Source organism: Anolis sagrei, chromosome 3 (assembly GCF_037176765.1).
Source record: "Anolis sagrei isolate rAnoSag1 chromosome 3, rAnoSag1.mat, whole genome shotgun sequence".
NCBI lineage: Eukaryota > Metazoa > Chordata > Lepidosauria > Squamata > Dactyloidae > Anolis > Anolis sagrei.
Genome location: NC_090023.1, coordinates 244,188,827 through 244,214,374, shown reverse-complemented (window position 1 = coordinate 244,214,374; position 25,548 = coordinate 244,188,827). Strand labels below are relative to the sequence as shown.

Here is a 25,548-nt window from a genome sequence, read left to right as displayed (position 1 = left end):
GTTTGTTAACCAATGTAATTGTGAATCCAATGTAGTTACATAGAATCTGTATGTCTGTATGTCCAATGTCCAATGTCATTCTTTGCCTAAATGTTTTCTGTAATCTTATATACCTTCTCACACTGGAAATTGCATTAAAAAAGAACCTATGCTTTAAAATCATTGAAAAGTCATTCATGACATATGTAATTTTAGATTTTATTTAGCCTCACTCTTATTGATGATACTTTTCATAAAGTGTTTGCAGTTTTGAGCAGAAGATCCTCATCCTTATTGATTACAGGCTAATGATAAATAGAAGTGGGTTCATCCGAACCAGGAAAAACTTGGAAAGCTGTGCAAGTTAATTAACAGTTTTATTTGGTTTCTAAACAGGAATGCAACTGGCCACCAATTAAAAGGATGCAAAGCTTATGAAAAAAAAAATTGCAATTGGACTATTAATTGGAACAGTAAATATATGTATTGTTTGTGTTTTATAGTTTTTAAGGAGTGCAATAATAATAATAATAATAATGGTGACTCATATTATTATCTGGTACCAGAACCTATTGGCAGTTGTTTTTTCAGAGGCCAGAGCTATTCAGCATCAGACCTCTTTGAAAAACAAAGCAAATGAGATATCAAAAGTGCAGGATTTGCTAAGATTGGTTTACATGATTGGTAAAGAACAATTGCTCTAACACAAATGAAAGCAATATATGGTATAAAGTGTAAGATTTATTGTATAAAGGGTATAGAAAAAATAAGGATGAAATGATGTTTTGAATCAGATCAACCAAGTGATAGAAGGAAAGACACAGAATACAACGGATGAAGAATATTGAGCTTCAAATAGAGAAGTACAGCTTTGGTATATGGGATTACTGCCGGATTGCAATTAAGTATATTTGACCAGCTGAATCATTCCTTGGTTGCTTTAATGAAAGCTAAAAATGAAACCTTACAACAAATAAGTAAGTCTATGAGTTGTTTGACTATGGAAATAAATTTGAGAGATTGGAGAGAAAAATGTTGATGTTAATAATGGGAGGACACTCAGAAGCCTTCCTAGAATTAACAAAATTACATTATTGGTTAAGAACAGATTATAAAGGATGGAGTAAGCTTGTCAAATATTCTTGGGAAGATGATATACTAAGATTGAAACTGGAAACCTTGGGAAAAATGGTCAATATTGGAAAAAAAAAATTTGGTTTGTGATATAGTTCCTATGCCTATGCATGTGGGAAAATGGTTCTGGGTTCCATATTTGTTATCCAAGAAAACCATATGCACAAGGTCCAAATATACAAATTTGAATGAAATAATTGATATTGATAGATGCAATAAATGGGATATTTATGTCCTTTAACAGTAAAACAAGTTGAACCATGTGCATTGGAAATGGCAGATGCAATCTGCAGGTTACAAAAGCTAAAGCCCAAAACCATGGTATATGACAATGGAATGTAATGCCTATGTGCTATATCACCTAATGATTTATATTGGTGGAAACACAGAACACCACTGGTATGATATCTTCATAGGATACATTTAATAGTATGGATAGGGATACTTATATTGCTGCCAATCATTTGGATCTCATGGCCTCTTAGACAAATGACAGGATTGACAAATCGATTATCTATATTTGAAAACAAGTTAACGTGTTTAGAAACACAATTATGAACTATGATGTTTGATTAATCATACAAGTTCAATATTAACCTAAAGATATATACTCTACACTTAATCAAGTTTGATTATAAGTATAACCAACACTGAATTGCTTATCATGTATGGATCATGTATGTGATACGATAAATTAGCATTTATGTATCAAGGGGAGGAATATGTGAGGAATGAATGTTTGAATGCATGGAAAAGAGAAGAAACAGGCCTGAAGAAAAACCAACATGGAGTTCTCGCAAGGCATGATATGGGATGAACTTGGCAGTCGAAGCAAGGAGGCAGCAAGGGATAACTGAACAACAATGGACAATGAGGTATGCGGCCGAGCATGTAAGGAGTGCAGGAGGTACCCCATAAGTCATGAGGCCTGGAATGCGAATGTCTTGAACTTTGGAGAGAACAAAGACATATTGTCCTTTAGTAAGAGGACAGAGCAACCTGCTGTTGAAATGAAGAAAAATGGATTTTGGCCTATAAATGCAGGGGACCCCTGACAATCTCCATGCTTCCTGAACTGCAGCAATGGAGTGTCCACGCTTCCTCAGAAAAGACTGATCATCTTTGCCGGAGAAGGCCTGTGTGTGCATGAGTATGAATGAATGTGTGTGTGCACGAGAGCTCTCCTTGATGTATTTTCCCATCATCATGAAGATGTGTGATAAGTTCACCACAAGTGCGGTTCCCACTTCGTGGCAATTGGTGGTGATTACAAGAATGCTGGGGTATCATAAAAATGTTATAACTAGATATTGATCTTGCTTCAGCTTCTGTATGATCAGCTTTCGCAAAAAAAAAAATGGAGGAGTGAAGGGGCTAACAGAACTCAGAAATGTTGAAATTCTAAAATGCAAACCTAGAGAGGGGTTTGTGCCTCTCCTCTGGCCTGCAGAAGACCAGAAGCTAAGAGGAGATAATGTATCTAGAAGACACAAGATGCTGTATTGTCAAGTACACCCAGGGTGGGTTACTACGCCCAGGGAGTACCCAAGGGTGGGTTAACACCCAAAATGCTTATCTGTAACAATAATGTGTGTGTTTACGTAGTTTGTAGAAGGTTAGCAGTGAAAGACATTGGAGTGGCAAAATATGAGAAAAACATGTTTTTGAATGGTTGATCCGATAAGAGAGGTGTGTGCCCATGACACAGTGAAAAGACATGTATATAAGGAGACTGAAATATCCAAATATCAGAGACAGCTCTCTTTGAAGACACTGGTCTGTCTGGGCTGTTTCTCCCTGTGTGGCCACACTTGAAATAAAGAGATTTCTGCTTTACCTCTGGAGACTAGACTCTCTTCATTTTGCTGCACTCTGTGACGGACTCAGCAAGGACCCCAAGCAGGGGGTCCCCTACACTATAAAACCCAGGTTACCTGTCTAAATGTATCTCCCTCTATGAGCCAGCTAAGAGGTTAAGATCTTCTGAGGAGGCCCTGCTCTCAATCTCACCTCTGTCTCAAGTGCGGTGGGTGGGATGAGAGGCAGGACCTTCTCAGTGGTGGTCCCTTGGCTATGAAACTCCCTTCCTACTAAAATTAGACCATCCCCCTCTCTTCTGGGCTTCAGGAAAAAGCTAAACACATGGATGTGGGACCAAGCATTCGGTTAGTAATCTACTAGTGCAATAAGAGAATATGGAATAGTGCAATGACAATCTGGAATGGCCTCAAACAATGATATTGGATTGCGTGATTTTAAATAAGTGGTTTTTAATGTTTTGTATTTTAATGATTTTTAATGCATATGTTTATTTTACTGATGAATGTTTGAATGGCATTGAATCACTGCCTATATATGTAAGTCACTCTGGGTCCCCTACAGGGTGAGAAGACCAGGATATAAATATGGTGAATAATAAATAAAACAAGATCTACAGTAGAGGTGGAGAAAATGTTCCCCCTCTCCTCTCCTCTCTCCTCTCCTCTCCTGATCTTCCGCCATTCAAACTGAGGAGAAATTCATCAGGGATGAAAAAATATTCCAAAATATTCAAATATGCAAAATAACGAGGAGTGGCTTAAGGAGCTGGGCATGTTTAGCCTGAAGAAGAGAAGGCTGAGAGGAGATATGATAGCCATGTATAAATATGTGGGAGGAAGCCACAGGGAGGAGGGAGCAAGCTTGTTTTCTGCTTCCCTGGGGACTAGGATGCGAAACAATGGCTTCAAACTACAAGAAAGGAGATTCCATCTAAACATGAGGAAGAACTTCCTGACTGTGAGAGCCGTTCAGCAGTGGGATTCTCTGCCCCAGAGTGTGGTGGAGGCTCTTTCTTTGGAAGCTTTTAAACAGAGGCTGAATGGCCATCTGTCAGGGGTGATTTGAATGCAATATTCCTGCTTCTTGGCAGGGGGTTGGACTGGATGGTCTCTTCTAACTCTTTGATTCTATGATTCTAATTTTGGAGTGTGTTGGGAAGAGTCCTGGATAATCTTTGCAGTTCTGGACTCAATTCTATGCAAAATCCAGACACTGCTGTTTTACACAGAACAGCACAAAATAATGTTTTCCTGTATTAAAATGTTGTCTTCCATGCAAAATAACCACTTGTGAATTTAGTGGGGAATAAATACCAGATTACAAATAGGTTTACAAATAGGTTTCAAAAACCTATTTGTAATCTGGTACTTATTCCAAACACTTTTTTTTCATCAGGAGGAAAACTGCTAAAATTACCTCTCTTGAGAAAAAGAAGTGGAAAAGAAGAGGTGTAATTCCATACTACTCATCCCCATTGTCCCAATTCCAATCAAGCAGAATGGTGGCAGATGTTAGGGAGCAGGCACTAGAGGGCAAGATGGGACCATCACATAGGATAGCCCTGTGTTTACAGAAGGAAGTCCTCTATTTTAAATGTTTTCCCATTCAACCCTGGATTAAGGATGGTTTGCAGTGAGATATATCCTCTTTGTATTGAAATTCTACTTATTAAAATTCTACTTATTACTTGCAATATTTCTATATAAGTTAATATATGCAAATATAAGTAAACTTGTTTGTACCTTCCGTTTTCGTGTTTGCGTACAGTGTAAGAGTTCTGCGTGCTGAATTCCACCAGCGCTATGACTCATTGTGTTGCTGCAAAGAAGCACTGGTCTATGGGAGCACATGCTTGATGCTTCTCTGATATCTTCATTTTCCAAAAGCAATAGGATGGTCATTGAAGGGAACTATTTCAAGATGGTGAATCTTTGGGGGCAAGGGGAGCTTTTATCATTGTAGAAGAAGGGAACATCAACTTCCAGGATGCTGGACATTCTATGTGTGGGTGTGAATGCAAGCACATATACTTTATGTAAGTACACACAGAGACATTTTAAGGCATTCAAATTTGTAAATGGAGTGTGTGTATGTGTGTGTGATATGAATGGTATGTATATGCAAATCTGAACCCCCTAAAATTTCTCCCAAAGTGTTTTTTTTTTGGTTCAAGGAAATTACACTAAGATGTTTCCCCAAAAACAAAAACCAGGTGAAAATGAAGAGTGGTCAGCTAGAAATCTATTGGGATATAGGACTAAACTGGGCCTGTGCTGTTATCTAAATATAATTATCTTTTTAAAGCTACTTTACAGATGCATTGGAAGGATAACAACTGATCATCATGGCCTGAGATTTTTAAGATTTAGGTATTTTCTGATGCCTGGATTAGGGATTCTGTAAGGATAAGCATTAGAAATAGTCTTTGTTTGGTTTTGGATTTTATTGATGGTCCCATTAGAAAATGTGTAAGGATGTGGGTAAACTACAATTCCTATCATTTTCTGTCATTGCCCCCAAACCCCGCCAGTATTTACAGTTAGTCTTGATGGGTAAGTGTGTCAATTTTGTTCCAGATCCATTGTTGGTGGGGTATATAGTACCCAGCATTTCCCCTCATCCTAAAATTGACTCCCTGCAAAACCACACCAGTAGTTAAAGTTGGTCATGGTGAGTATGTGTGCCAAGTTTGGTCCACATCCATTGTTGGTGGGAGTCACAGTGCTCTCTGGAAGTGGGTGCCATCTTGGAAATTGCCCACATTCATATCTACAAACCCACCAACCCACATACATACAACCATATAGTCACTTTTTTATATAGATAGATGGACTGTCATCCTTGAGGAATCATTATATGCTATTCTTTCAACATGATGCAATTTATCTAGAAAATGTAGATTACATTAAAACTATGATAAATAAGCAATCAATAAACATGGGAAATATGTTCCAAGTATGTTCCTGTAGGCTTTTGGATCTCCTTGCTCATATCAACAAACTGATACACCCCCCCCCCCCCAACCTCAGGATTAATCCCATTTCAAGCTGTCCAACTGTCCTGTTTGATTATTACACTGATGCTCTCATCTGTGGATCCCACAGTTTTAAAAAGCACACGTCTCATAGCAACACAGGTACATAAAGGCTGTGTCAGATCTCAGATAATCATGCTTTTCATAAACAACTGCACAGTCTTCAATGGAAAGAACAAATTGTGACTGAATGAACAATACAGACAGAATGTATGACTTAAGGTGCACCCACACTGTAGAACTGATGGAGTTGGCCACAAGTGTAACTTCTATAGCTCAATGCTATGGAATTACAAGGTTGTTAGCTTTATCTGCCAAAGAGTGCTACAACTCCCATGAGTCCATAGCACTGACACATGGCAGTTAAAGTTTTCTTAAACTGCATTGGTTGTATAATTGTAGATGCACCCTTTGTGCCCCTTTTTGAAATGATAGAGCATACAACTACCCAATCTCTTCCCCAATTTTTTTACATGGCATTATAAGACCAAAACCTGTTCCGAAAAGAACATTTCAAAAAGTTTAATATCATCCCACATATGTCTACAATAATATCATTTAAAAATTATGTAGAATAAAATGCATCCCACATGAGTAACATTGCAAAACACATTACTGTAGTAAGGTATTATTGTTGATTTGTGTCTTCAAGTCAACTGATTTATGGCAACCTTATCACATGGACTTCTTGGATGTGACTTACTGGAGAATGGAATTCTGCTATTCAAGAGTCCTGATCCTACAGAATCTTAGCCATATGTATATCTGATCTCATTACTTCAATTTATTTCAATTTGATGCAATGACATGATTTAGAATTGCTGTTCCACGGGGTGAGGGGAAGGGGGAGGGAGGGGGGTTTGTTGGGTGATACATAACTAAGAAATGTATAGAATGTCATTTAAGGAATATTTATTTTTGGAATAATGTGTATTGAAATAAGTCCTGTATGGCAAAATTTTGTTGATTGTTGGGATGTATCAAATAAAAGAAGTAAAAAAAAACTGATCTCATTACTGTGATATTCAGTCAAAATGAACGCAATACAATGTTTGTATGTGTCACTTTTATATTACTCTTTATTTTTATTTTTAAAATTATATCCCAATACATCATCAAAAGATCTCAATTAGGCCATAAGAGTAAATCCATGTTTCCACTTGTAACCTTATCAGATGAAGGCAAAGAAACCTCTTCTCCTTGCTTCTCTGTGCTGCTGGCATGGAGTTCCCTGGAGCCCATCACATGATGCAGGGCTACTTCTGTTTGGCTCTGTGCCAACCAGAGGAGTTGGGTATACCCTCAACTCCTCATACACAAAAGGCAGAGGAGCCAAAGAGGAAGAAGGGGACAGCGGGGCAACATCATGGGAAGGGATGGCATGGACCCTGACTGCAGGGAACACAGCCAGATGATTCCTTACACTGCCCCACGATTTCCCACACTGTCCTCTTGCTTTACAAAGTGCCATCTGATGAGGTCCTTGGTGTCCGAACAACAGCAATATTGCCACCAATCTAGCCTTCAAGTGCAAGGTGTCCCATAACTGTGGTCACACAGTATACTAGGATGCCACATAGAAAGGATTTTATATAAAAAGAAGTGAAATAAATACATGTCGTGTATCCATACAAGCTTCCAAAGAAACAGCCCTTTTCGATCAAAGAGAACACAATCTTAGCCTCATTTTTATAAACTACTTAAATGAACAAAGCCAAGAGAAATGAACATGATTATCCATAAAGGAAGATGACATATTACTTACCTAGTCCCAAACACGAAACTCTTAATCCAGATTTCCCAAGGTTTCTAGAATTAAAAATAAGAATAGAATTACCATCAAGCCACCACAGTATTGCAGTTTGACCACAACACTAGGGAATAGGTTTTGAGGGCCTGCTCAGCCACTAGAAACCCACTGGGTAACCTTGTGCAAGTCATACTTTCTCAGAGGAAGGCAAAACCAAAATCTGTGATAGGTTTGCCTTAGGGCAGTGGTTCTCAACCTGGGGTCCCCAGATGTTTTTGGCCTACAACTCCCAGAAGTCCCATCCAGTTTACCAGCTGTTAGGATTTCTGGGAGTTGAAGGCCAAAAACATCTGGGGACCCCAGGTTGAGAACCACTGCCTTAGGGTCACTGTAAGTGCATGGTAATATGTTTACCAAGCATTCTTTGCATACATATTAAACATTTTTTACTAGTCTGATATATGCATTTCAGAATTATATAAAACATTGTGACTGTATATACTTGAATTTGTGATAACACGTAAGGTCATTTTACATTGAGAAATGGAAATTATTTACTAATTGCATTTATATACGCAACCCACTAAGCAGTTTTCTTGATGGCTTAGTAAAACAAGAAATATATTAACAGCATCATTTGACTTTTACATCCTTCAAAGACCACAGCAGATCCCCAGAACCTCCCTCACTTTCCAAATTTTGTTGGGCTGATCTTCAAATGCTTTGTCATTTAAAAATAGACCAAAATACCACCCCACCCAACTACTTCCAAATGTAACAGTTTTGCATTCCCAGTCTACAGCAGTAGTCAGAAATAATAACTTTCTTAAGTTTGACAATGTTATAAAAACTAGTTTGGCTCAGAGAATCGTTTCGCTAGTCTTTGGGAACACCTTGCCAAATGTCAACATTTCAGTACTACTTTGAGAAACAGAAGGGGTTGATAGTCAAGCGGCTTTTCAACATGATTAAAACTAGGACCTTGAAATATTTACTCGTCCAAGTATGCAAATTTTGAACATGAGTGAAATGCTAAAGAATTTGCAGGAAGCAATTTTGCACCTGAGCCTTAAAAATGTCTCTATGGAGAAGAATGCTGGAATCTGTCGGCTAGCCAAAAGAGAATTATACATCTCCATTCGTTCAGATGATGTAGCAATTTGGCATGCCATTGCACAAATTTGTTGAGTTAGACACTTTTAGTGAGAATATATTGTTACAAGACAAGCTCCTCAAGAAGTAGCATTTTGTAGTGAATAAAAATAAAGTAGTTATATTTAGAGGCGTGTGCCGTGAACTGTGGTGTGCCATGTATCTTCCTTTTAAGCTGTTCCTGCCTCGTTTAGTATTCATTGTAGTAACACAGTACTTGAATAAAATATCTTCAGTGGCTTATCACAATATAGAGATACATCATAACAGCAGTCAGCCAGTGATTGCCCAAACAGTGGCAGCTTTTCTTCCTTTTTATTCAGCTCTGGTCCAAGGACCAAATATGACACAGTGGAGGCTAAACAATAGCAGGAAGAGCTTAATCTTTTTATGATTGGAAAAGTTCTCTAGCATCTGAAGTCCTGGCATGTTTTTGAAGAATATACCTTACATACAGTTCTTATGTTTGAAAACTCCTTACTCATTTGAACTAGAGTTTCTCTCTCTCAAAAATATGTTATATTGTTATAAGTAATTCAGTTGGTTTCATTAATCAGAATGGGGATTTTTTCTTTCTTTCAATAGTTATAGAACATAGTCGACTCTTCTGATGGCCCTGTGGTTTCTATCATATTGGATGTTCTCCATTGCAGTGGTTGTCATATGTGAACTTGTGCATGCAGAAAGCAGAATTGGAATGATGCTCAATGTCTCTGTCCAGTAGAGGGTTGCTGTTATGCAACTATATAGCCGAGATGGCTATATAGTTTTGGTCTCATGTGCAATGGGACCAAAATGAATTGTGACCAAAATACTATTGTTCTTGATGCATCTTTGGACACTTTTTCTGATGTCATAGTATGCATTCTTGCAATTCAGCACCTCTGCTACTTAGTTACATGTTTGTAAATTTACATTAAGGACATTATCACATGCCCCTCCCCATGCCGTTTCACCATCACGGGGGAAGTGTCACCCAGCTGAGGCAGAAATGTACTGGCTCCATTGGAGCCAGCACAATACAGTTGCTTTTCCATGTTGACAAGGAAGTGTCCTAGGACACTTCCACACTGATTGGGGTGGAGCCTCCATTGGAAGTTGAGGGACATCAAGTGATGGACTGCATGTCTATCCATTCTTCAACTGGCTGGCAAGTGTCCTAGTACATTTAAACTGGTAAGTGCAATGAGGTCCTAAGTAAAAGGTCATATAGGATTTTGGCCATTGTCTATATTCAATGGCTGTGCTTTAGCAGCTTCATAAGAGTAAACAGTGGGAAAGCTTTCCATAACACAGACTGCTGAAATAAGAGAAAGGGGAAAAGAGAACCAAAGGAGAATCTTCTGGCATTATGCCTCAATGCTTTGGAGCTCATGATTTAAAAGAGCTGATTCTGTATTAGCAGATGGCAACCTTATTGCTGTTTTAAAAATAAAATAAAAACAACAGGGAGGTTTTCATGTGGCAGACTGCTAATTACAGCAACAAGTAAAGTGCATGCATGTTTGTTCTATGACTATTACTCACTTGGTTAAAAGAAACAGAAAGATGAGCTTAAGGCCTTGGGATCTAATAAATGCCTTTTCATGCAATATTTCCTTGCAACCCAATACATACACCGTTATATACTGGTTTGTATCCTGTAGTGGAAATATCCTTCAACTTGCTTAAAGCAGGGCTACTGAATTTCAACAAGCAAAAACTATAAAAGGGAAATCAACACAAAACTTACAAAGAACCAAACCATTCTTGGATTCTTTAAGATAAGATTGGGTAAATTTATGGAGGATGTGACTATCAACAGTCAAGATTAAAATATATATCTGAAGCAGTATGCCTTTGTCTATAAATTGCACACTGATATACAGTATAACCAGTAAGGCTGGCTGACTTCTTATAGGTATCTGGTTGGCTACTGTGTGAACTGAACGGTGAACTAAATAGACCCTTTGTATAATGTAACATGGCTTTTTATATTCTCATGGAGGGAATACACACCTGGACAATTGATGGCCTATCAAAGTAGTCTGAAAGGCCCCATCTGCACTGCCATATAAAACCAAGAATATCAGCTTTGAAATGGATTATATGGCAGTGTAGAATCATATAACCTAATTCAAAGAGCCCCTAGTGGTGCAATGGAGTAAACCCTCCCTCTGTCAACTCCAGCTCCCCATACGGGGACATGAGAGAAGCCTCCCACAAGGATGGTAAAACATCAAAACATCTGGGCATCCCCTAGGCAACGTCCTTGCAGATGGCCCATTTTCTGCCATGAAAAAAATAAAAATCTAATTCAAAGCCAATAGTGTGGATTATTAACTTGGATAATCTGGACTATGTGGCAGTGAAGATCCAGCCTGAAAGTGTTCCATACAAGCTGCCACCATATTGCATGCACAGGCTATGTATCAAGTTGTATACAGTGTCAGACCCTTTATTTATAGATGTACTCCCCCTTTTTAGGTATCAAAGTATGATTATAGGGGGAGTAAAACATGCAAAGATCACTTTCCCATATGGTGTCCTCCACATAACTATGCAGCATTCAGCCCACCCAACAGCTGTTGGTGTGTAGAGTGTAAATTAAATGTAGCATGCACAGGAAACAAACCCATGCCTGACTTATTTATATAAATTGTACCTGCCCGAATAAGGCCTGGAAAGAGGAATTTCTAGCCTATAGCAACAGGCAGGAGAGGTCTCAACATGGAAGGAAGAAAGGCAGAGAAGGGTGGTTGTTTGAGTGAGTGCAGAATGTATCCCTGATAGGACCAGTATACACATTTATCTATACCTGACAAAATATGTGCTCTTTAGACATTTTATAGGTCCTCCCTCTGTGGATACAAGAGTTCATAAGCCGCTATCCTTTGTTGCATGTGGTCTTTGGATAGCAAAAAAGTTGCCCAGCTATGAGACAAGATAAAACTTGTTTCTTATTGCTTAAGGCGGGGTTAAGACTTATGGATCATTACTGGCCCCAAAACCATATTTTCTGCACCTTGATTTCCCACTCCTCACTCAGAAAACTTTATTCTTTTCTATGTTTCTAGAAACAATGACTTTCCCTTTTAGTGTGCATTGTTATATAAAATAGTAATTGGGCAGACCCAGTCTGCCTTAATATGAATCGACAAGTTGAACTTGCAACAAAATGTGTCCACATCCCCTACTAGGAGGAGCTGAGGAGCCTTCTAATCAAGGTGAAAGAAGGAAGCACAAAAGCTGGGTCGCAGGTAAAAATTAAAAAACCAAGATTATGGCAACCAGAATGATTGATTAGTGGCAAGTAGAGGGAGAAAATGTGGAGGCAGTGACAGACTTTGTATTTCTAGGCATGAAGATTACTGCAGATGCAAACTGCAACCAGGAAATCAGAAGATGTTTCCTTCTTGGGAAGACAGCAATGACCAATCTCGATAAAATAGTAAAGAATAGAGACATCACACTGGCAATGAAGATCTGCATAGTTAAAGCAATGGTACTCCCCATAGTAACCTACGGATGTGAGAGCTGGACCATAAGGAATGCTGAGCGAAGGAAGATAGATGCTTTTGAACTGTGGTGTTGGAGGAAAATTCCGAGAGTGCCTTGGACCACAAGAAGATCAAACCAGTCCATACTCCATGAAATAAAGCCCGGGTGCTCACTGGAGGGAAGAATATTCGAGGCAAAGATGCCTAAAAGACTTTGGCCACATAATGAGGAGCCAGGAAAGCTTAGAGAAGACAATGAAGCTGGGGGAAATTGAAGGAAAAAAGAAGAGGGGGCGACCAAGGGCAAGATGAATGGATGGTATTCTTAAAGTGACTTACTTGACTTTGAAGGAACTGAGGGTGGCCATGGCTGATAGATTTTGAAAAAATTGGCTTGTTTTCGAAATAAGGGTTGGTTATTTATTTTTATTTTTTATTTGTCGCGTCAGAACAACCAGTCCATTATATTACATTTCTAACAGAACAAAGCAAACAAACAGACAAATACAAAACTTGTGAGTTTGGTAGTTGGTTAAATGTCCTTTGACCAGTATCTGGCCACTTGGAGTGCTTCCGGTGTTGTTGCAAGAAGGTCCTCCATTGTGCATGTAGCAGGGCTCAGATTGCATTGCAGCAGGTGGTCAGTGGTTTGCTCTTCTCCACACTCGCATGTCGAGGATTCCACTTTGTAGCCCCATTTCTGAAGGTTGGCTCTGCATCTCGTGGTGCCAGAGCGCAGTCTGTTCAGCGCCTTCCTAGTCGCCCAGTCTTCTGTGTGCCCAGGAGGGAGTCTCTCATTTGGTATCAGCCATTGGTTGTAGTGCTGGGTTTGAGCCTGCCACTTTTGGACTCTCGCTTGCTGAGGTGTTCCAGTGAGTGTCTCTGTAGATCTTAGAAAACTATTTCTAGATTTAAGTCGTTGACGTGCTGGCTGATACCCAAACAGGGGATGAGCTGGAGATGTCTCTGCCTTGGTCCTTTCACTATTGGCTGCTACTTCCCGGCGGATGTCAGGTGGTGCAATACCGGCTAAGCAGTGTAATTTCTCCAGTGGTGTAGGGCGCAGACACCCGAGATAATGCGGCATGTCTCATTCAGAGCCACATCCACTGTTTTAGTGTGGTGAGATGTGTTCCACACTGGGCATGCATACTCAGCAGCAGAGTAGCACAGCGCAAGGGCAGATGTCTCCACTGTATCTGGTTGTGATCCCCAGGTTGTGCCAGTCAGCTTTCGTATGATATTGTTTCTGGAACCCACTTTTTGCTTGATGTTCAGGCAGTGCTTCTTGTAAGTAAGAGCACGGTCCACAGTGACTCCCAGGTATTTGGGTGCACTGCAATGCTCCAGTGGGGTTCCTTCCCAGGTAATCCTCAGAGCTCGGGATGCTTCTCTGTTCTTGAGATGAAAGGCACATGTCTGTGTTTTAGATGGGTTAGGGATCAGCTGGCTTTCCCTGTAGTAGGCAGTAAGAGCACCTAGAGCTTCGGAGAGCTTCTGTTCTGCTGTCTCAAAACTCCCTGCTTGAGCAGTAATGGCACGATCATCAGCACAGATGAAACTCTCTGTCCCTTCTGGCAGGGTTGGTGAGAGGTTGGTGAGAGACATCTTTTCCCCAATGATAACTCTTCCAGGAGGGAATTTCCCTTCCGAGGGATAGATTTCTTTCACTTCCTGTTGTCTCTCTCCTGTCTGTATGGGTCATTTGTATGTTGGATGTTTGTAACTTGGGGGCTGCCTGTCTATTGGTTACATTTCAGCCAGCACTGTCTTGCTCAATTTACTGTAAGAAGGGATTATTCTTTGTATATGTAAACTCATTGGTGATAACATGGAGATATGAATTGAGCACATTGTTGCAATAGCTGGAAAGACTCTATTAACACTATAAAGTATGGGTAGTCTAGACTCAAAGATTGAGAAAAAAATATTTTTGGAGTATGATTTTCAGAATTGTTCATCTAACATGGCCAATGGGAATGTATGGAATATATCCAATGTGATCATACTTGAAATTTTTTGCAATATACAGTATGCCCAACACTTTGAAGGGTGCAGGTTTCCCGACAAAGTTGAAAAGACTTTTAAAAAACCTATTTTAACCAGTGACAACACCTCTTGTGAAATCTCTAGGTATTTTTGCACGACTCTATGGTCTGTCAAGTGTTGACTATAGAATCATGCTGAAGGACCTACAAAGCCTAGAGAATTATTATTTTTAGGAATCTCTAGGTACTTTAGTACAACAACACAGTTGCTTTCCACTTTTAATCCCTTTTTGCAGAGAAATCTAAAATGTAAGTACAATAAATGAATAAAAAAGTAGAGGTTTTTAGTTGTGTCTGACTCTGGGAGGTGGTGCTCCTCTCTATTTCTAAGCCGAAGAGCTGGCATTCTCCATAGACACCTCCAAGGTCATGTGGTTGGCATGACTGCATGGAACGCCATTACCTTCCTGCCGAAATGGTACCTATTTATCTACTGACATTTGCATGTTTCCAACCTGCTAGGTTGGCAAAGGCTGGGGCTCACCCTGCTCTCCGGATTGGAACAGCCAACTTTTTGGTCAGCAAGTTCTGTAGCTCTGTGGTTTAACCTGCTGTGCCACCAGTGGGGCCCTGGTTAAATGAATAGATGGCTTAATATGAATCAAATCCTCAAATAATTAGATCCACAAAAGGTAAAGGTGCAAATGGGGAGGGACAATTGTGCCATTCTTTAATCTGACATAATTACATTTTAGTCTTCAGATTAGTGATGAAAAAAACACACAAACTTTATCTATAAATGTTTTCCAAGGCAAAGTAAAATTGAGTCCCCTAGCAAGCATGCTGAAATGAATGAAACGTTCCAGAAAACAATATAAAGCTCTGAACGATCCCATGAGATCACTCTTGATATCACTTGACAGATATATTATATCTGTTTCTAAGATTTACAGACAATTGTAATCCTATTGAACTGGAATGTTCCTTTATTATTTATTATTTTTGCCCTTTATATGAAATCCAAACAAAGGAAGAGGATCGTTTTTTTAGTGGTTGGTTTTAATGTATGTTTATTTGCTGGATATTTGTTTGTGTGGCATCAAATTGTACCTTTATGTGAGCCACTCTGAGTCCCCTTTGGGGTGAGATATAAATATGACAAATATGGCAAATAAATAAATAAATACATTTTATCTCCAGTGCTCACAGTCACTCTGGGTTTGAATTTGTACAGTTCCAACCAGAATGCCTTAAGGAAATTCTAGTGTTGGGTGTGTAAATGGATTCCCCTCTGTCTTGGCAAGGCTCTTAAAGGATGTATTTCTGGCTCAAAAGATAGTTGCTAGCATTTCAAGCGTTGTGCGTGTATGTATGTCTTCAAGCTGTCTTGTCGACTTATGGCAACCTCGTGAATTTCATAAGGTTTTCTTAGGCAAGGAATATTTAACGGTGTTTTTGCCAGTTCCTTCCTCTGAAATATAGCCCACCCCACCTGGTATTTATTGGCAGGTTCCTGTCCAAGTATTAACCAGGACTGATCCTGCTTAGATTAAAAGATCAAACAGGTTTTGGTGCCTTTGTGGTGACTTAAAACTTCAAAAGAGTATTTAGACATGTGGTCTGGAATTCCCAACTGCAGTCATAAATCCATAACCTAAATTTATGCATGTTCAGCCGAGTCATATTCATGATTCCTGCATACTCATGATCATAGCAATAGGGTAGAGAATAGTGTATTTTGCACCATCCATTTTGTATACGTTGGTTGTTGTTGTTATGTGTCTTCAAGTCATTTTTTACCCTCTCCGCTTTCAAGAAACAGCTGAAAATGTACTTTTGCTCACTGGCTTATGAGGAGGAGGAGGAACAGTTGTTAATACTACCATCACACCTCTGATTAATAGCTACCATCTGTCTATGCCCTGTTTGCCCCACCAGCTCAATAGATATTTTGAGCAATTATCAATATATCTGCCCCCAAGGAACTGGGAAATTGTTGCCACCGCACTACCTCTGAGGATGCTTGCCATAGATGCAGGCGAAACAGGAGAGAATGCCTCTAGAACATGGCCATATAGTCCAAAAAAACCTACAACAACCCAGTGATTCCGGCCATGAAATCCTTCGACAATACATTGTTGCTTCTGTTTGATATTTGATGTTTTGTCTTATGTCTGATATAACAGGCTATGTTTTTTATTTAAGTTTAGTTGTTAAGTCATAATTTGTGTTTGGTTGGGTTGTTAAATTTAATTACTATGGATGTATTGTTGTTGTATTGGAGCATTGAATGATTGCCTTTTATGTTTGGAATCCACCCTGAGTCCCTCTGGGGAGATAGGGCAGAATATAAATAAAGTTTTATTATTTTAGTGGCACTAAAACACAGTATGTAACAGCAAACGAGATATTTATGTTGGATTTCATATCACAAAATCACAAGTCGAACACTTCCCAAGCGTCTAGGACTGTGTGATGTATTTTTGAATGATGTGTGCAGATCCGAGTAAGGTGGCCTTTTGCAGTTGACAGATTGTGATTTTGTCAATGTTTATTGTTTCCAAATTCCAGTTGAGATCTTTTGGCATGGCACCCAATGTGCCAATTACCACTGGGACCACCTGTACTGGCTTATGCCAGAGCCTTTGCAGTTCGATTTTGAGGTCTTGATAATGGCTTAAAAGGTTTTATATTATTATTATTATTATTATTATTATTATTATTATTATTATTATTATTTTATTTACTTATAGCAACCCCCCTCTATCACAGAGTTTTCTTGGCATTTTTTTTTCAGAGGAGCAAAGTGTACACAACACATAATACAATTAGATTTAAAATGTAAAACAACAGAAAGAGACCTGAAATGGTTGGAATAAAACAGAAAAATAAGTCTCGTGATGAATTTTAAAGAGTTGAAAGTTCTAGAAAAATGAAAAAATGTTTATTCTGTAACTTTGCCACAAGGCCACTCCATCTCAATTTTGGTTCTTCCATATACAAAAACTCAACAAAACCAGACCATTCTGAAGACAAATAACATTCAAATCCATAATTTGCACCTGTTGTTGCATCAGTTGTTCCGATCCTTCAAGTTCAAACTACATTTCTCTCCCTTTATAATGGTTAGACAGGAATAACTCTAGTTTGCATTACAGAGAATTTCTGGGCTTCAAAAGAAAGAACAAAGAAAACTACTTTGGCCCTTGACATTATTTAGAATAGCTGTTGGGGAAATATGAATCCAAGCATCATAAAATAAAGATGCTTGCAGAGGCAAATATTTTTCAACTTTCTCATCAGAGTTACCATTACAGGCAAGTAGTTAGCATTATTATTTTACATTGTAGCCACAGGCAGACTCCTGTAGTTGCTTAATATGACAATTTCTCACTAACATATACATCTTTCAAACACAACCGAAACTAACGTCATCACAATTTGGATTCTCCTAGAGGAGTCTCCAGTCTCCGCAGCATTGTTACAGGGGAACTGCTGTTAACAGGGATATTTTTGTAGCTGCTAAGGCTCCTCAGCACCCCAAAAGTCTTTTGAGAGGGAAGATGGGCCTAAGATGGATGGGATAGGGGAAAATGGGCATCGGGGGTGCATTTTGGCAAAAATGATCCGGTAATTTTGGTTTGGTGGTATAGGGCATGCTCCCCAGGGACCAATGTGATCCCTAATTTCCAATGTTTGCCCACCCTTGCTATAACATTACACTGCTCTTTACCATTTTTATGGTCACTATGTTATGGTCTTATGAAAGGCACTTAATGAACTCCAAATCTTGTTCACTATTAGGATATGTTTTGGCTGATCCTTATTGTTGTGTAATTACAGGCCTTTTTTGACATATGGTAACCCTATCACAAGATTTTCTGGGGTTGAGAATATATGACTTGGTCAAGGTGACCCAGTAGACTTCCATGGCTGAGCAAATCACCAGAGTCCCGATTCAAGTCACTACACCATGCAAGCTCTCTGATCCTAATAAAGGTACTGCTTTTCTGTAGTTTATGGCATTTTCCTCCTATATACCAATATGGCTATCTCTTTTTTAAAAGTTCTCTAGATATTGTTTGCAAATGGCTTACACATTGATTTGAATTGTCAGCCTATGTACATGATGCCCACCACTTTCCTATGACTAACAAGGCTTTCCAGTTTAAATAAATGACTAATTATACCTAGGTCTGCTCTGCTCATGTCACAGCTACCAACTTTTTGCCACATTTGCCTGGAGGGCCAAAAGCGCCCTTGATCTTTATCAATCCAGACGCAGCAGACGAGGTCAAGGATAAGGCATTGTGGGGGAGGTCTGTGAGGAAGAATTGTGTAACATTCCGTGACAAGACTCACTAAATACTCAAAATTGAGTTTGCATAATCATGGGTAAAAAGTCAGGATTGCAGATGGAAGAGAAGGATCAAATACAAATAACACACTTGGGAATGAAAGGAGCAAACATGCTAAATTCACTGGCTACACTTACCCTGGGGCAGAGATAAACTTAGCATAACTAAATGTGTGGATGAGAGGCAAAGGCAGTCTGAGACTGATCCACCCTCCCTCATCTTTATCGTCTTCGCTCTCTCATTCCTCCCACAACTGCTAAAATACTAATATAGTGATGCTGTACTTTCTCTTTTCCCCTCCATTCATCTGAGCAAGTAGACTTAGGGTTTATCTACAGAAATAAAAAAAATGTGGATTTCAAATCCATCACTGACTGAATCCATAATGAACAGCAACTTTTCATTGACTATCTTGGGTTTCTGTCCTCAATCCAACTTTGCTCCACTTCAGCAATGTCTGGATACTCCAGAGTTTGAAAGAAACTCCAGAGCACACCCAGGCTTGTCAACATACTGGATTGGGTCCTCTTCGGACTGATCCACAGTCCAGATGGGCAGTGTTATCATCACCCTTTCCCTGCTCTTATCAGTACAAAGGAAGGAGATGGCTCATCTCCATGTTAAAACCATCTCCATGTTACAACCCCTCACTGGCCACAGAGGTCGAGAGTTCCTGGGTCATCAAGGCTGAGTATCCTGACGTGAGAATGAGATACTGGCATGACCAGTAAGAAGGGTGGGCGTGCTCTACTGATGGACATCTAGTTCTGGAGATTCAAAGGCCAGACACTCACAGTGGACTCTGGCCAGTGGACATCACCAACAGAGACAAAGAGGAAGAGGTGTCATCCTAACAGGTCTGATGCAGTCTTAGTCCAACTGGACCATCTGGATGGCAGCACTGTCATGTGAAATATTGTTTGTAGTTTAAACTGTGTGATGTAGCAATGTAATGCAAGAGTTAAATGCACAGAGCTGTGATGGATTCCAAGAGTGTAACTTTGGAGAGTTCCTGTGACATTGATGCACACCAGAAGATCTGATAAGCATGTGTTGCTTTCTACGATGTACGGCTGAGTGTTCAGATGTGTTTTCTCTACTCCTGTATATAGTATATAGTTTAGTTTGCAATGCTGGGGAGTCAAGAAGTATTGAGATAAGAGAGGGAGTTAATTTATCTGAATAAATCAACAAGCACAGTGCTGCAGCCAGTTCAACCTGGAAGTTGGCCCCGGTAATGGTTGCTCCTGGACCATTCCAGCACATGATGTTTTTAGACTGACTCCAGTTTAAGCAGCCAATGCAAACATGGTCTTTGTCTCTGAAAGTTTGTGTTTCCAACTTTGATCACTCAGTCTCAAAGGTACTACAAAATCCCTTTGCCTACTGATATTCCAAACTGACATGGCTATATCTTTGAATTCCTCCCTTACATGATATTATCGTTTTTGATAGATAGTTCCACAGACTCAACTTTCAAATTTTCCTAATCACTGTATTAAAATTGGCATGGCTGGAAGTGTTCCAATGTTGGGCAGAAAATAAGAGATGTTCTGGTAGATCAGACATTAGAACCACTCAGTTCAGGCTCCCGCAGTCCCTTCAGATTACACAATTAGAGAAATACAATCTCACGGGAACTGTCATGTCAGCATCCAGTGAAATCCTGGACTTTGGAGTTTGACACAGCACTAAAGCTCCCTGGCTGAGAATTCTCGATACCCTTCCCTAAATGACAAGTTCCAGGATTTTATAGGATGCAATAATTACAGTTAAAGGGAAAGCATACTGCTATAATTGTGTAGTGTGAAAGGGCAGCTGCAACCCACAGTGGCCAAGTGGACATTACTTACATGAAGCCTGTTCCTCACCAGCTGTGTTTGCTGAAATTATCTGGAGCTGTAGCCCAAAATATTTGGAGGGGGCAGCAGGTTGAAGGAGGCTGTTGTAGAATGCAGTGTTATTTTGCATGTACGACATAAATGGAAAGTTACAGATAGGAACAGTTCAAATACTTTGTTCAATTAATTTTAATCCACTTCTCATGCAAACTACCATATATGAATCTACAAAGCTTTTGAGTGTAAGATCCTCGTTTTCCATTATGGTGACTTTATGCAATCTGATATAATGCAAATGCTTCAAATTTAATTCTTTAGGCAGTTTGTAATAGCACTAGAAACAAGATTGACTATATAGGACACTGATAATTAATTATGATACCTCCATGATACCTCTTAATTATGCATTGCAGGAAATTCTCTTTGTACTTTAATTGTATATTTGACTTTCTGAGCCTGTTTTCATTTTTTGCCATAAAAAGACGAGGGCTTGTTTGAATTGTCTTGAAATGAGACTGAACAAAGACAGCTGAAAAAACCTTTCTCAAGTTCTACTGTTCCTCCTTAAAATGTGTGGTGAGCAACAAATGTGAAATACTTCTAAATGTTAAATGAAAGAAGTGTAGAAAATGGGCCAAGGCATTTTGTATAGGTTACTATAAATTGAGCCCAGTGCTTCCTTCTGATTCCCAAATAGGATTAAAATCAAAGCTCACCTTTGAACATTGCACCGTTATAGCAATTTGATACCACTTTTAACAGCAGTGTCTGATCTATAAAACCTGAGATTTGCCTTTAGTGAGCCACTAAAGTGCTCTGCCAGACAATGTTAAATGTCTCAGGAAGCTACAAATATTAAAATTCCTTAGAGTGCAGCCAGAGCAAATAAAGTGGTATCTAAATGCCATAACTGTGTGGCTTAATATTGAGCCCCCGGTGGCATAATGGGTTAAACCACTGATCTGCTGAACTTGCTGACTGAAAGGTCACAGGTTCAAATCCAGGGAGCAGGGTGAGCTCTCTCTGTTAGTCCCAGCTTCTGCCAATCTAGCAGTTCGAAAACATGCAAATGTGAGTAGATCCATAGGTACTGTTCCAGCAGGAAGGTAACAGCACTCCATGCAGGCATGCCGGCCACATGACCTTGGATGTGTCTATGGACAATGTCGGCTCTTCAGCTTAGAAATGGAGATGAGCACCAGCGCCCAGAGTCGGCCACAACTGGACTTAATGTCAGGGGAAAACATTTACCTTTACCTATACCTATCCATGGTGCTGAAATGAATGAGAGCAAAATTTGACAGGTTTGGGAATTTAGAGAGCCACACAATCTCATAAAGGGGCCGTGGTGGTGCAGTGGGTTAAACTGCTAAGCTGCAGAACTTGCTGACTGAAAGGTCAGCAATTTGGATCCATGGGACAGGGTGAGCTCCCATTGCTAGCCCCAGCTTCTGCCAACCAAGCAGTTCAAAAACATGCAAATGTGTGTAGATCAATAGGTACCACTTCAGCGAGAAGGTAACAGTGCTCCATGCAGTCCTGTTGGCCACATGATCTTGGAGGTGTCTATGGATAACGCCAGCTCTTCGGCTTAAAAATGGAGATGACCACCACCCCACAGAGTAAAGGTTTCCTCTTGATTTAATGTCAAGAGGAAACCTTTACGTTTACCTTTACAAATCTCATAAATGCTAATGAATATCCAAAAAGGGTATTCAATTGTATTGATCCATGGAAGTTATAGTTGTGTCACTCCGCATTAATTCTACAGTGCAGAGCCAGCCTACAACTTCTATTGAAACCAATGGAGAGCTTGCAAATACTCGCTATATTAAAATGCGAATAACGTAATCATTTCACTTCTGGGTAACTTCTGTGTATCTCAAAAGGAAAAATCACTAAAAATGTCTAAAATCTCCTCAAATTTAAATATTACACATGAATAGCATTTTGTGAACAAAAAAAGTCAACGCCTACAATGTTACTTCACAAAAACAACAATGTTGTCCCCTCAAAAGTACAATGAAGCCATTATTTATAACATGTCACTTTCAACTTCTTTCAACAAAATACATGACATTAGAAATGCAGATACCACACTAGCTTTCCTTTGAACCACAGGGTTGACAAGCCATTCAACTTTGAACATTTGTGGTTAGAAAGCATGGAAATAACATCACTTTCTGCCCACAAAATTGCTTCTGAGAATTCAGATTCAGGTCTTAGATGCCCAAAGGAGAAGGCGCACTTGATTTCCCTTTCTTTATCAGGCTCTCAGCATGCCAACAAACAGAACATTTGGAAGATTATATTCTCCTAATAAAAGCATAAATAATAATTGGCAATAGACTGAGGGCAATACTAGAGAGTAGCAGAATATCTTTGCAGATGAAGATGATTGGTATTGCTTTGACAGCAACAGAAAAACTAATCTGTACTCATTTTAAATATGCAGCAAAACCTAAATATTCAAATATTGTTTATAATATGTCAAACATGAAGCAGCAATGCCTGTTTTTCATAAACAGAAAACTGTCAAGAGATCTTTGACTGATCGGTTAGCAACGGCTCAGCAAAGTCAATTATTTCAGGCAGGTTGACAGAACAAGGCTGATTATGAAGTCACAGATGCTGTGGACCTAAGCAGTACAGTAAGACCGCTAAATCCATGGGGGATACGTTCTTGGACAAAGCTATGGGTAATAGCTAACCCTATTGAAAGGAAGGATTTCTGGCTCAGGAATACCTGTGATTTGTGCTTGAAAATGCCGAGAAAACATATTCTGTATTGCTAAAGGCTTTCATGGCCAGAATCACTGGGTTGTTGTAGGTTTTTCGGGCTGTATGACCATGTTCTAGAAGCATTCTCTCCTGACATTTCGCCTGCATCTATGGACATCAGAGATTGTGAGGTCTGTTGGAAACTAGGAAAATTGGGTTTATATATCTGTGGAAAGTCCAGGGTGGGAGAACGAACTCTTGTCTCATGGTCTTAATGTTTCAATTGGCCACCTTGATTATCATTTGATGGCCCGCCAGTTTTTAGCTGTGGCATATTACTGCCTGGAGGAATACTTTTTGAGAGGTGATTAGCTGTCCCTGATTGTTTCTTGTCTGCAGTTCCCCTGTGTTTGAGTGCTGTTCTTTATTTACTGTTATAATTTTAGAGTTTTTAAAATGCTGATAGTCAGATTTTGTTCATTTTCTTGGTTTCTTCCTTTCTGTTGAAATTTGTCCACATGCTTGTGGATTTCAATGACTTCTCTGCGTAGCCTGACATGATACCTACATAAAAACTCCAACCATCACCCAAGTCAAAAAAGAAGCACCATTAAAGCCTTGGCAGATTGTGCAAAAAGAATCTGTGAACCCTACCTCCTCCAAGACAAACTGAACCACCTAAACTGGGTTTTACAGGCCAATGGACACTACACCACAAACATCACATAGAACCTGTTGTGGTAGTCTATTCGGGATGTAACAATAGCATGGACTATCATGGCCAAGAAAGGGCTGGACACCTTTTTCACCCACCATCCTGCCACTCAGTAGCTCCAAAAATCTATCAGTTGTGGAAATTGCTTGGCACCTGGTAGTTTGGGCATTGTTGCATGAGAAGAATGTGACTAAAATGACAAATCTCTGTTGTTATAGCCACATCTCCCTGTGCAAGATCTTGACCAGTGTTTCTAAGCTCTGGCCCAGAAGAAAATGTGTATGTTACTCCTACTGCAATGTAATCCTTCTGGTTAAGACATTCCTGCTCTCTCCATCTATTTAGCTAACAGAAAACAAATGTGACACTTGAGTCATCAGTGCTGTGGAAGGAGATAGCTCTCCCCAGAGTACCCATTAGCTCCAAATTCTTGAGTCAGATTGTGGAATAAAATCCTTGCTCCCCACTCTACCATAATCTAGGCACCCCTTCACCTAAGTACAAAATGTTAAGGGTTGCACATATAAGTAGGAGGTTGTTGTTGTTGTTGTTGTTGTTGTTGTGTGCCTTCAAGTTATTTCCAGAAGTGGATGTGGCTCTTAATGACACATCACAGGCTGTCTGTACCCGAAACCACTGGAGAAATTACACTGTCTAGCTGATATTGAACCACCTGACATCCGCCGGGAAGTAGCAGCCAATAATTAAAGGACCATGGCAGTGACATCTCCGGCCCACCCCCTGTTCAGATATCAGGCAGCATGCCAATGCCTTAAATCAAGAAATAGTTTTCTAAGATCTACAGAGATACTCGCAGGAACACCTCAGTAAGTGAGAGTCCAAAAGTGGCAGGCTAAAACCCAGCACCTCAAGCCATGGCTGATACCAAATAAGAGACTCCCTCCTGGGCACACAGAAGACTGGGCAACTTGGAAGGCACTGAACACACTGCACTCTGGCACCACGAGATGCAGAGCCAACCTTAAGAAATGGGGCCACAAAGTGGAGTACACAACATACAAGTGTGGAGAAGAGCAAACCACAGACCACCTATTGCAATGCAGTCTCAGCCCTGCCACATGCACAATGGAGGGCCTCCTTATAGCAACACCAGAGGCACACCAAGTGGCCAGCTACTGGTCAAAGGACATTTAATATAATGCCAAGTTTTTAAATTTTGTGTTTTCTCAAATGAATCACAACTCTACCCTTGGTTTGCTCCTGATATGATAAATAAATGATTTTCAATTTATGGCAACTCCAAGGCAAACCTATCACAAGGTTTTCTTGGCAAGATTTTTTCAGAGGAGGTTTGCTTTTGCAGTTTCTTGAAGGTGAGAGAGAGTGATTTGCTCAAGTTCACCCAGTGGATTTTCATGACTGAGTAGGGATTCAACCTCTGATCTTTTGAGTTGTAGTCTTGTGCACTATTCTGGTTTTATTTACTACTAAAATCCAGCTTCTTTTCCCACTCCATAAATTGTTGTAAACAAATTTGTAGTGCTGAAGCTAACATACATTCACAGCACAGGTGGGAAGTTGTCTGAGACCAACAATTTTAAAGGCTAGCACTTTT

General features: G+C 39.7%; 1 protein-coding gene across 3 annotated transcripts in view; it reads right to left on the bottom strand.

The window, feature by feature from the left end:
* KCNAB1 (potassium voltage-gated channel subfamily A regulatory beta subunit 1) overlaps positions 1–25,548 on the bottom strand; it is a 207,413-nt gene that overhangs the window by 75,340 nt on the left and 106,525 nt on the right. For all 3 annotated transcript variants that reach the window (XM_060767649.2, XM_060767648.2, XM_060767650.2), the window contains one exon: positions 7,734–7,777. In XM_060767649.2, coding sequence (XP_060623632.1) covers positions 7,734–7,777 — 44 coding nt within the window. The remainder of the gene's footprint in view (positions 1–7,733; positions 7,778–25,548) is intronic.